Raw genomic sequence first — 12,604 nt, 5'->3', positions numbered from 1 at the left:
AACTAAACTTAATTGTGGGGTTTTTTGTCCTTCCATCGTTGAATAGTCCTCAGGTCCTGAGAGCCTGAGACTGCTTAAGGCTTTACTTGTTTTAATGCCTGAATGTGTTAAGTGCTTGAAATGCATCTATATTTCAAAAAGGAGGGGAAAAGTGTTCCTTAAACTTTGACAGTAATGAGTCTATGTTTGCCATTTGTTTGTTCTAACATTTAATATCCACTGTAATGTCCACACATGGGCCAGTTAAAACAAAACAGAGTTGCCGGAATGTAAGTAAAAATATCAAGGCCAAAAGCTTTAATTTACCACAGTGAAGGGCTTTTGTTGGGTGGTTTTGCTTGATGGTAAATGCTTCCTCTTCAAAATCAGTTTCTGAAATGTTGCAATTTCGGTGTTTCATGATGAGTACCTGATAATGAAATTGGCCAGAAACCAAACATAAGCAGAAATGAGAAGCATGACTGTCTTTTTTCAAGTTAATAGGACATAAAAGAAAAAAATAGATGAAGCAGAAAAGGAAAATAAGTGAGATTGAAAGCTGTTGTGAAAATCCAAAACTATTGTGAAGATCCAAAACTATTACCACATGTGTAGCAAATTAGTGCTTAAAGCTATTTTTTTTCTAGATTTAAAAATAATTTTAATGTTGTGTTCAAGGTCCTGGTGAAGACAAAGTTTTCCCAGGGTAATCTATCACGTTCCATAGGCAGGTCAGGCTCAGCTGGTAACTAAAGAGCTGATACCAGTCCTTTTAGTCAGTAGTGGTCTGCTCCATGCTTCTGAGAAGCTCATATCATCAAATGGTGATAGAAACCAACCTGGGGAGACTGTAGTGTGTTCCTGATGCTTGATGGTGCCAGACTGCAGCAGGGGTACAGGAGCAAGGGTTAGTGTCCATAGACTTCACTTTGGGTTTGGAGGATTTAAAAGCGGTGGGAAAATGTACTGAATCTTCTGAGACTGCCTAAAAATCTGATTCAGTGCCTCCTAGGAGTGTGTTGCATTTTACACAGCTGAATTTGTCACTTGGCAGTAGGGAGATAGATTTAAGGATTGTATTTTTACAGTTTAAATTCCATCAGACTTCTTGTGGTTTAGTCAACTGGAGAAAGCTTAGACACTGAGTCAAATAGTATGAAGTAAAGGAATAAGCGAGCTGTTCAGAACCAGGGAACAAGAAGTGCTAGACACCAAACAATAGCTAAAAGTTTAAGCTCTGATTACAGTGCTACATCTTCTAAGGGTAAATAAAGCCTCCTCACATTCTTGAGGATATTTCACTGTTTCTTGTCTTTAAATGGTTTTAATTATGAAAGATGAAGGTAGTGTTGGAACATCATAATTTTACATAATGAAGTAATTTTTAGTATCTGCACTGAAACATCACCTTTATTTGATTGACAGATACTTTAACATATCAAACCTTTGAACTGTCTTATTTAGCTGGCAAAACTAAAATAACTTGGATTGCTTTATGCCTGTTATAATGGGTAAGGCACTCTATATATAGCACCCTGCAATCAACTTATACAATCTATACATTAAAATAGCTTCAGTTTTTAAAAGCAGAAGAAAATTCCTTATCAGTGTTTTTCCCAACTGTCGGTACTTAAATGTAACTCACACTGTGGTATGTGTTCATTTGATAATCATCACTGAAATAAAACATAACAAATGATTAAACTTATGGTCAAGTGGGCACAAGTTTTGGGCAGGAAGAGTGTTGTTTCTGTGCTTTATGGATTGCAGCTACTCTGGACCATGTTAATTAGATCTGGATCATACTTGTGGATATTGCCTCCATTGCACTTGTGGATGGAAAACATCAAGATACCTAGAGAGAATTTGTTTACTACATAGGTTTTTAGAATAGTTTAATCACTCAAATTTCACTGCTTTTCTGCCATGTGGTGAGATGGCCAGTGTTGTTGGATGTGTCCTTTTTCTTCAATAGGTGTTGCTAAGGTTTGGTCACTTCATGATGCAATGTTAAAGGCTGCTGAATGGAGAAGTGTTTGAAGACTGATTAATTGTATCATCTAGTATAGCTCAATGTTGCAATTTCTCCAGTTATCAAAGCTGATTGACTTGCTTGTTTCTGCTCCCCAGTGCTCTTTCCAGTCTCCTCATCTGTGCCAATGTGGAAACAAAAAAAAACCCCACCCTTTTTAGAAGGATTTCCTACACCAATTGCTCCACTTATCCAGTCTATAGCGCGGCCTCCAGAATGGTTGCACTGGCAGTGCTGGGTTGAACAGGGGCGTGGGCAGCAGGAACTGAGCAAGAGAATAACCCCTATGGTGTGTCCTTGCCAACAGAAGGTTTCTGAAGTGGATTTACAGCTTTTTAATTCAAACTTACCTTGAATGATACTTTCTGTTGACAAAAGGAAGGCACAAGTTTTGTTGGAACTGACGTTTTCATAGAATGGTCTGGGTTGGAAGAGGCCTTAAAGATCATCTAGTTCCAACCCCCCTGCTGCGGGCAGGGACACCCTCCGCTAGACCCCGTTGCCCAAAGCCTCATCCAACCTGGTCTTAAACGCTTCCAGGGATGGGGCCTCCACAACCTCTCTGGGCAACCTGTGCCAGTGCCTCACCACTCTGACAGTAAAGAATTTCTTTCTAACATCTGATCTAAATCGACCCTCCTTCAGCTTAAACCCATTCCCCCTTGTCCTGTCACTACACCCCCTGATAAACAGTCCCTCTCCATCTTTCCTGTAGCCCCTTCAGGTACTGGTAAGCTGCAATTAGATCTCCCCGGAGCCGCCTTTTCTCCAGGCTGAACAATCCCAACTCTCTCAGCCTGTCCTCACAGCAGAGGTGCTCCATCCCTCTGATCAGCCTCGTGGCCTCCTCTGGACTCGCTCCAACAGCTCCATGTCTCTCCTGTACTGGGGCCTCCAGAGCTGGACGCAGTACTCCAGGTGGGTCTCACAAGAGTGGAGTAGAGGGGCAGGATCCCCTCCCTGGACCTGCTGGTCACACCTCTTTTGATGCAGCCCAGGACACGGTTGGCTTTCTGGGCTGCAAGCACGCACTGCCGGCTCATGTTGAGCTTCTCATCAATCAATACCCCTAAGTCCTCCTCCTCGGGGCTGCTTTCAATCCATTCCTTGCCCAGCCTATAGCTGTGCTTGGGATTACGCCGACCCACGTGCAGGACCTTGCACTTGGCCTTGTTGAACTTCATGCAGTTCGCACTGGGCAACCTCTCCAGCCTGTCAAGGTCCCTCTGGATAGCATCCCTTCCCTCCAGCGTGTTGATCACACCACACAGCTTGGTGTTGGCATTTTATGTTGATAAATGTGTTCATCTGAGATCTTTACATAAAGCAGATTTTTTTTTTCCTGGACTGATCTCCCCATTACAATAATTCTTAGTCACTTAAGCTGTAAATCATGTCAGCTGGACTTTCAGAAAGTTTTAAGCTTGCTAGAGCCATGCAGTTCCCAGTTGAGGAGAGGTTTTTGCAAGGTCTCTTTAGGATGCTGTGCATTTCAAAAGAAATAATTCCTCAAAGCTTTTCTCCATGCAGAAACTGCTCACAGAGTGAGAAGTTGTTTGTGGAAACAAAAGCTGAGCAGCTGGCTGGTCACATCAGTGGCTGTTTTGGTTACTATAGCTTCAAAAATACTGATTTTTGTAGTCTTCCCATAGGAACTTGCATATAAGGATTTGAAATCATGTTCTGGGAGATCTCCCTAGATAGAAACACCAGATGTTAAGGTGTGTTTATTGGTTCCAGTCCTGCCGTGACTGAGGATATGCTTGCCTTTTCTTAAGTCCTGCTACAGCTAAAGACAAAGCAAATGAAAATAGTGTTTTACTGTCCTTCCTCGTTCCTGGTGAAGTTCCCTGCCTGACACACTCCTGCTCGTGCCACAGCACTCACCAGCTTTAGTAATCTGAAATGCTGCAGAAATTGTACAGTTGGTTTACCCCTCTCTGTACTCTTCAAAATTCATTCTCAAACATCCCAAGGAAAGCTTCTGAATGTTTGTTCAATCTAATACTAGAGGAGCTTTCTGCTCATTTGCTTTTGACAATTTTAGAATAGTCACTCCAGTATAATGGGTTTTCCTGCCCATCAGGTGTCCTGAAACCCTGGTAGAACAGATGGCCTCTGTGGTGTATCTGGCAGGTAGTCAAAGGCAGCCTCTTGAAGCATTGAGTGGGCGAGGAAAAACTGAGTGTGCTGTTTGAGAACTTAGTAGCCCATCTCCTCTGTGGCAGCAGGACGTGTGAATGACAGGTCTTTGAACAGAAGCTAGATGCAGATGCTTGTTCATCCGCTAAACTAGTTCATGATGTTTAGTGTATTTCTACTCATTTAGGTGTTCATTCTGTTGGTTGTGTGAACGGTTATCTGCTCTCAGAGCATCATGCAGACCTCTGAACAGTCTGACAGCTATATCTAGGTCATCCCCATTGAGAATATGAGATGCAGTTTCTCTAGACACCCTGTGCTGGGAAAAGGTTTTGATTAGGGGCCTAATGATCATTCCCAATCTGTAGGAAGAAAGAAGATGCCGCTTTAAAAATGAATTATATCAGCAAATGAGAAATATGAGGCAAAGTTACACTTATTCATCTTCATTGCTTTTCTGCCAGAGCTCTGAGAGGTATGAGTGTCTCCTCTTAAGTCCTGGCTGCTCATGTCCCCAGCTGGAGATGTGCCGAGAGAGCTCTGAGGCTTTGGGAAGCTGGAGGGATGTTAATGAGGCTTAGCTGATATGCTCAGGCACTTTGAGCTTTATCAGTGGATGTTTTTATGCTTTTTTTTGTGTGTGTGTGAACTTATTCCTCACTCTTGAGTTCATAGTGAGGTATATGAAGAGGTCAAGGGGAGTACTGTAGCATGATTTCATAATGAACAGACAGAAAGCAAGCTAAAAAGTCTGTTAATTTGTCAAAACCTGAAAATCCTGGCTCTTTCCTGTTCAGCAGCATTTTTGCTTTTACTTTTGTAATATGAACAAAAATCGCAGCCACAAGATGCTATTTTTAATGTTCTTGAAATTAGTTTTGGGCTGCACTAGTGGTAATGGCATATTTTATCTTTCTAAAGGCACAGAAATGAGATTAGCAGCACTGTTAAGATGGAATAGTCTTGTCCATTATGATCATTCTATTCCTAATCTCTCTGTTGAACAGGGAGTAATGCTAGTCATAGTATATTTCCTTGGATTAAAAACTTGGCACATTCAATAAATAACTATATAGATAGCCTATGTGGTCCGGTCATTTACTGTAACTTAAAAATTACTTAATACATGCCATCCTGAAAGCTGGTAAAACCTAACAGTTCAAGACTATTTCACTTTAACCCTATCATTTCACTAGTAGCAGCTGCTGGCAGTGATGAATTTTTGTGCTTTGCTACTTCGCTGTGTGAGTTTTCAGTTTTAGATTGCTTCTTAAGAGGAAGATGTGGTTGTGAAATGATGCTTCAAGGAGTTTTCCAGACTCTTTCTCATTCAGATTATTACTTTTGCTTTCATGAATCTGAGCAAGACTTCAGCTCATCTCAGTTACGCTCTGGTCCCCTATATTTTTACTTCTCATAACAGCTGATGTTTTGACCTGAAAGGTCTAGGACTGCCTAACCAACTGAATACATCTTAATGTTTTCAGCTTGTTAATAAGTCAACAGTTTCACTGGACTTAATATGTAGCATAATATGTAGGTCACACAAAATTCCTATACAGTATGTGTTTATATAGGAAAGTCTGTATCTTAATTATTTATATTAATATTCACATATGTTAACATTAAAATTCAGGAGTGTGTATTATAGTTTATAAGGAACTTTTTGCTCCTATAAGCAGTCTCTCTTGCCCAGAGTAGTGTTCATAGTAATTTCCAGTTGGGTTTGTATAGTTCTTGAGCTTGTCTGCAAAGCCTTAAAATACTCTGTGTGTAATATAGCTCACCTGCTGGAAGAGGACTGTAAGATCCTGCTGCTAGACTTTCCTGTGCTGCATCCCTGGAGGTGAACCTTCCTGAGCAGACAGACCAAACCCATTTCACTTCCCTATCCCTGCCTCTAAGAAGCCGAAGTCCTTTCACAGAAGAGAGGATGATAATCCTCTTTCTTCCTAATTAGATATCCCACCAAAAATACCCTTTTTTTGGATTGAATTGTGCCAGATTTGGTGAGAGATGGGTCATTGTGCAAGCCTGTCTCTTTTAGCAAAGATGAACATCATCTAAACTGGAGTACATGTGTCTGTGTGCTCAGGGGAAAATAAAGGTTCAATGTTGAGACTGTGTCATGAGGATTTCTGTCACACTTTTTTTGCTTGATGAAAATAATTCAGGATTTTTTGACAAAGGTTGAGCTCAGTTCGGGAGATCTGTAATGACACTAGAATGTGATTCGAGGAAGACATACCAATTCTTGTGCTTTAAAAATCCCAGTAGCTAGATATAGCGCAAGAGGTAATTCTTACGTTGCAGTTACTTCCTAAGCTCTTAATATTTTCTGAGAAGATTTCTGTCAAAGGTTGTTTAACCAGAAGTTGCACTGTATAATATGTGTGTCTCTTTTCCAGTTTATTGAGAGAACATTCAATTGATGGCACTGGCTGGGCTCCAACTAGAACATTAAAGGTACTATTTCATTTTAGATACATACATCAAACTAGATATATCTTTTAAAATACTTTTATGGACTTGGAAACAGAGGCAGATAATGCGGTTTGCTCTAGAAACAACTGAGGTTTTTTCTTCAATTATTGGTGGCAATACTGAAACAAGTACAGTGCTAACTGATTATAGAAATGTTTGCTAGTTTTAGCATAGCTGCACAAATACTGCTTTGATAAAAGGCTTTTTAGAATGGTGTCACTACAGGTGACCCTAAGAAACTGTGCTTGGTAAGATTGGTCTGCTTTTTTTTTTTTACCTAGGCAACAAATACAAGAGCATGATGTGAGCAGGACTAACAGAAATCCATAGCCCTTGTAATTTCCATTGTATTGACATTCCTGATAAATCAATAGTTCCCTGTTGTTTCCCCCCCAAGTTCCTCTGAGCAGAGGAACTTAGAAAAGTGAAAGGCAAGATGCACTTGGGACAAACACTATGTGAAATAGAATCAGGGTGTAGATACTGCACTGTCTTGAATTCCATTTCATCCCCAGTGTTCAAAGGGTGGAGCAGCACATCTGCATGTAGGTATTGCATGAAGCAGGGCACTCTTGGCTGTTGTAGTCACTCCAGTAGGGAACTAACTGCTTCCTCCCTTTAAGCTTGCCTCAAATGTCATTTTATCCGAGTCACTAAACTGTAAGTGAAATCTGCCCCCTGTAAAACTTGCGGTGGTTGTGCCACTGCGATAGCAGAATGACTTCAGAGGTTGGTTCTGCCACAGCTGGGCAATGTTAACAAATTCAGAGTCATAGTTCTTGCATGAAATAGTCTTAGGGAGATTGTCACAAAGGACGTGCACTTCAGTGCAGTGACTGCTCTTGTCTTGTTACGGGAAGTGGTTGGATATCTATTTACTGTTATGTGAACTTGCTGCCAGAAGTCTTGCAGAGCACTGTGCAATAATCTCCTTTTTGCTTTTACCAGGATCCCTGCCAGAAGTGATCCTTAAAGAACATTAGCTACATTAGGTAGATAAAGGGTACATGTCAGGTGTTTGTTTCTTTTCAGAAGGCAAATGAGTTTTATCTAATACTTGATTTCCTTTTTCGTACTATGAGATCTGTAACTTTCTTCAACTGTAAAATCTCTGCATGAGCACCTGACTTGCTGGAAAGTGAAGTGGAATCATTGTGTGGTGTTTTGTGGGTTTTCTTAAAAACCCTTTCCCTATTTTCTTCATCAGCTAGTATGATTTTGTTTTGCCCTTGTGTTTCTGTTTTCATATTAAGTTAAATCAAGACACTGACTGGGTAATTAAGTTAACTGCTTCTGTTCCTGTCCCTGTATTTCGTTCCCAGAGAAAGCTTTTGGACTACAAGTTTTAAGTTTCAGCCATTAGAAAATTAGTGCACCAGTATTGCAACTGGAGAAGAATGTAGATATATTTTTATCTGCTCTCCTAGCTTTGCTTGTGGTATTTTTCTTAGAGATTAAAATACTGCTGCATGTTAAGACTATGGGAATAACTGTTGACATTGTGTACTTAATTTCCTATCCTCAGTGATGATGTCAGATGTGTATTAATCTTTTTTCCATTTCATTCTTGTATCAGTTTGCTAATTGCATGCAATTAATTTCATAGATTAAACATCCTGGAATCTCAACTACTAGGAGACTCAAATTATTGAATGTTATGAAACATTTTGGGGGTGGTTTTACCTTCAATAAGTTAAAGAGAAAATAAACCTCCACAACCCCAAACAAAAAAACCAGAAACTTTGTCTACGGGTGTTGAAACAAAAGATTCAGCAAGAGAAAAGGAGATAGTAAGTAGTTTAACTTCAAAAAGAAATAAAATAGAATCCAGCATCCCCCTTTGATTTTGTTCTTTTCTCCCATGGACATTGAAACACTGCTATTGCAAGCTCACATTTCATAGCTTTAAAAAACCCCCACCCCAAATTGTGAAGTTTTCATTCCTTTTTGTCTTCAGTCTCCATTTTAAATAAATGTGCAGATTCAGTAAGTGTTCTCTTGCTTGTCATGTTGTCACTTCATGTGATTTGAAGTGTCATCACAAAAAATAAATACCACATGTTGGCCCTAACTTTCTGGGTTGTGCCTCTCTAAAAACGCTGTTGTTACACAGTGCCTCAAGCACAAAAGGAACTTAAACCTGAGCAGAAATAGCCATTGGGGATGTCGGTAAGCTTCATGCACTATTCCCAAACAGTGTTTTTGTTTGAGATACAGATTGTAATTAGATGGTAACTAGCATCTGGAGTGAGTCTCTTCTTTGTCGAAGATATTCTTCATCCATTCCAAGTGCATTCTTTGAAAGGACTAAAAAACATGGGAAAGGTGGGTCTTGGTCAGAGCTGGGGTTCCTGATGGCTGCTCCATCAGGTGTTCTTTCAGATCTTTGGCTGTCACCTGTGAAACTTCATGCCTTCCTGTGTGTTTGGAAGCTTGATTAGTGTCCAAGTGCTTAGACTGCAGGCTGCACATGCTTCTGAGATGGAAAATACAGAATTGTGCTGGTTTATCAACAGTATGGCCACACAGGCAAATATTCATACACACAGACAAATAACTTGTGGTTGGTATGTGTTAGCTGTAGACCACAGAATTACATGAAACTGAGTGATAGCAAGCAAGAACCATGAGATGTGACCTAGGTTACTTTTATGTCTTAACATGCCACTTGCACCCACTAATCCAGCCTTGCTGAATCCTTTGTTTCCAACACTTGGACACCATGGTTTAGAGAACCTGCTCATCTCCACAAGCAGAATATTGTGTGAATTTGCACATTAGCGCTACAGATAGTATCTTGTCTTGGCCAATGATGGACTCAAAAGTCAGTATTTCATATTCTGCTTATCAGTAGTATGAAGGCAGCCTGGTTTTCTGGAGGAGGAGTACCCAAATTTCTCCAATAAAGCACTCCAAACCACTGCTAAAATACTTAATTTGAGAATGGGGATGTACTGTATTTCTGTGACAAAAATTGGCAACCATTCTGAGTGCATTAGCAAAACTACTTAGAGATAACACAAAACCTTGAAAGCCACATGCACAAACAAGTTGTTGTATTCTACTGCATGCATTCATGTTATGTGCTTAACCTTTTAGAAGGCTTAACTTTTAGAAGTTTTAGATTGTCTCATCTTCTGTATCCTTGTGGTGGCAGCAGAGCTCTTACATAAAAAATATTTCAAAACAAACTGCTGTGACCTTTTTAACACTTTCTGTAGTATCAAATGGGTAGAAACTTGAAGAGACATTTAAACTACACCTTTTAACTTTCTGATATAAAAAATCAAATATCTTAAATACTCTTAAAGTTACCTGATAAAATGTGTTTTAACAGTGTAGAGAATTCTTAAGGGGGAAAAAAGCTTGCTCAATTTTATTTTCTGGCATTTTCTTGCACTCAGTGTCATCTCATCCATGATTGAATTCTCTGCATTATCTTGTTTTCTACTTTTAAAACTATCTATATATATTTTTAATCACTGTTGTTGCAATTGTGAATGTTTTCTTTATCCATAGAAACATTCCTGAATTCTAAGTTCTTAATTAAATTTCTGGTAATGATTTGCTTATGAATTGTATAAAAACTGATGCAATGCTTTCTAACTGATTTTTGTGTAGTCTTTCACTTCTTTATAGCTAGCTATGAGTTATCAACAGGAAGCTATTTACCTTTCTGTCTCCATTCTGTTATGGTTTGCATCATTTTATTGCATACTTTCCTCTCTAAAACAGAGTATTCATAAAGTGAAGGGCGACTGAAGTTATTTTGAGCCTCTGTTTTTCTCCCGCTTTTAGGTCTGATGATCAAAATTGAAGTTTTCCGGCTGATAGCGAATAGCTGGTTTTAATTCCATTCTGTTCTCAGATTTTTATGTCACTGAAGATAGCAACTTTTAAATACTTAGTATGAAATTTCGCTTTTGCTGTTGCTCTGATACCCTGCTTCCCCCTCCATAATTCCGATTTAGAACTCAAAAGTACTTCAGTAGCTCCTGTTAGTCCTCAACATGCACTTCCTTGTACTTTATTCACCATGAGTATCATCTGCCTAGTTAAGATAGGCCTCCCTAGCATTCATCAGTGTTTTCTGAAATGCTTGTTTTCACTTTGCTATAAAATTATCTCGGGTGATTGATTTTAAAAAATAAAGGAAGAAGTGGATCTGTGTATTGTGATTGCCTAATTGGTTCTAAAAGTCAAGCTGTTCCTTCTGCAATTATCTCTAACAAACTACAACTGGAAATTTGTGACTGATTTATGGACCATAAAAATAATCAAAACACACTTGTGCAACTTTGGAAGGCTGAGCGTAGTAATGTTAAAAACACTATTTTAAAAGGTATGATGAATGTTCACAAGGAGTATTTTGTCCTTTTTTTTTGTAACCCTGCTCTGATGGACCTACAGTGGGTTTCAGATGATTAGAGAACTATTTTCTGTAGGATCTTCATGTTTACTGGTAAGGTGTATATGCATTTCAGTTCTTCACTGAGATATTTTGAAGAGCTGGGGTTTTTTGTCATTTCTGTGTTACTGCAGTTGCGAGAGGCAGGAATGGGAATAGAAAATGTCAAGATAGTCTTAAACTATAGATATGCAGATAGCTTTTTATACCCACCTATAGAAAAGCAATATTTTTTCAGGAATTACTTTCTGCAACTTCAGATACTAGGTTAAGAAATATCTCTGTGTTATTAGATAATCTAATCTAAAAGGAATTAAGAATCATTTACAATAAACTATTGCTATTTGGAGTTTATCCTTAAGAGGCTTGCTTATTTAATTAGCATTTAATACTGAATGGGAAAACATGCCCTATTTGTTGTGTTGGTTCTGCTGTTGTCTTCAGGCAGTAAAATTACTTTACAGTTTGACATTTGCATGATTCCAAATAATCTCTTGGAGAAATAAATCAGAGGGTCTTGACATAATTTTTCTAGTTACCTTTGCCTCAACATTTAAATGTAAGACTGAGTAGTTTTAAAAGCTTCAGTATAAGCACAAAACTTTCATTCATCATCTTAATGAAAATAGGTGGTCTGCTGTCAAAATTACATATAATTAGTGTAGAGGAGTATTTTAAACAGACAATGACTGTCACTGTCTTCAGGATGAACAGGGGAAAAAAGTAAACCTATGTGTTCTGTCTCATTCTCATTAATTCTTGCTGCTAATACTTTTTTTTTTCTCAGCCAGCATTGTAGTAACATTGTTCTGCTATTGAATGGGTCTTTTTACTGTATGTAGAAATGTCAGAGCATGTGCTTGTAAAAGCTGCCTTCCTTGGATGGCATATGTTTATCTTCCATAGTGGTAAAATAAGGAGCACAAAGTCATCAAAAGAAACTGGAATGCTTCATAGCAGTGGCAAAGAGCACAAATGCTGTCTCTTACTGTGCAGGAGGAGAAGTTACTGGGAAATCAAGCATAGCTTAGCAAGAAGATTTTTGATCTACTATGAATTTTAGATCCATCTCTTGGGATCTTCTTGGTGACTATCACCGAGGTTACAAAACTGAGCACCTGAAAAGGTGGACACGTCTTCTCTGGTCTCCTGCAGGAGTTGGATGTTGTTCCAGGCAATGTGTCCCTGCCTCCTGCATTGTTGCCCACTTCAGACTTTTTACATGACCTTATTTCTCCTTATGTGGTTTCCAAGTGATGACATGGTGGTGCCTGTCACCTGAGTCTGCTCCCCACCCAGAGCAGTGTTTGGCACACTGGGAGGGAAGGAGAGAAGAGAGGTGGACTTAATTTTGTACCTGCAGCAGCTGTTCCAGAAGGACACCCTAAAGGAGCTGACACCCAGGCACATGGGCTTTCTTTTCTCTGAGGAGCAAGACATGCAGAATAACTTTCTGGGAGTCCTCACCTCCTCAAATGTGCTGTGCTTGGCTGGCTGTAGGTTTTATGGGTAACCTGCCTGAAATGCTGTTCAGAGAAGGACTGTGCCTGCACACCTCT

At 39.4% G+C, this 12,604-nt stretch overlaps 1 protein-coding gene across 1 annotated transcript in view; it reads left to right on the top strand.

Moving 5' to 3' along the window:
* The window catches only part of UBE2F (ubiquitin conjugating enzyme E2 F (putative)), an 84,867-nt gene that overhangs the window by 31,810 nt on the left and 40,453 nt on the right, over positions 1 to 12,604 (top strand). The window contains exon 7 of the mRNA XM_075755998.1: positions 6,562 to 6,619. Within this exon, the coding sequence (XP_075612113.1) occupies positions 6,562 to 6,619 (58 nt within the window). The remainder of the gene's footprint in view (positions 1 to 6,561; positions 6,620 to 12,604) is intronic.

This window comes from Balearica regulorum, chromosome 6, assembly GCF_011004875.1.
Source record: "Balearica regulorum gibbericeps isolate bBalReg1 chromosome 6, bBalReg1.pri, whole genome shotgun sequence".
NCBI classification, from domain to species: Eukaryota; Metazoa; Chordata; class Aves; order Gruiformes; family Gruidae; genus Balearica; species Balearica regulorum.
This window is presented reverse-complemented; position numbering and strand designations above follow the sequence as displayed.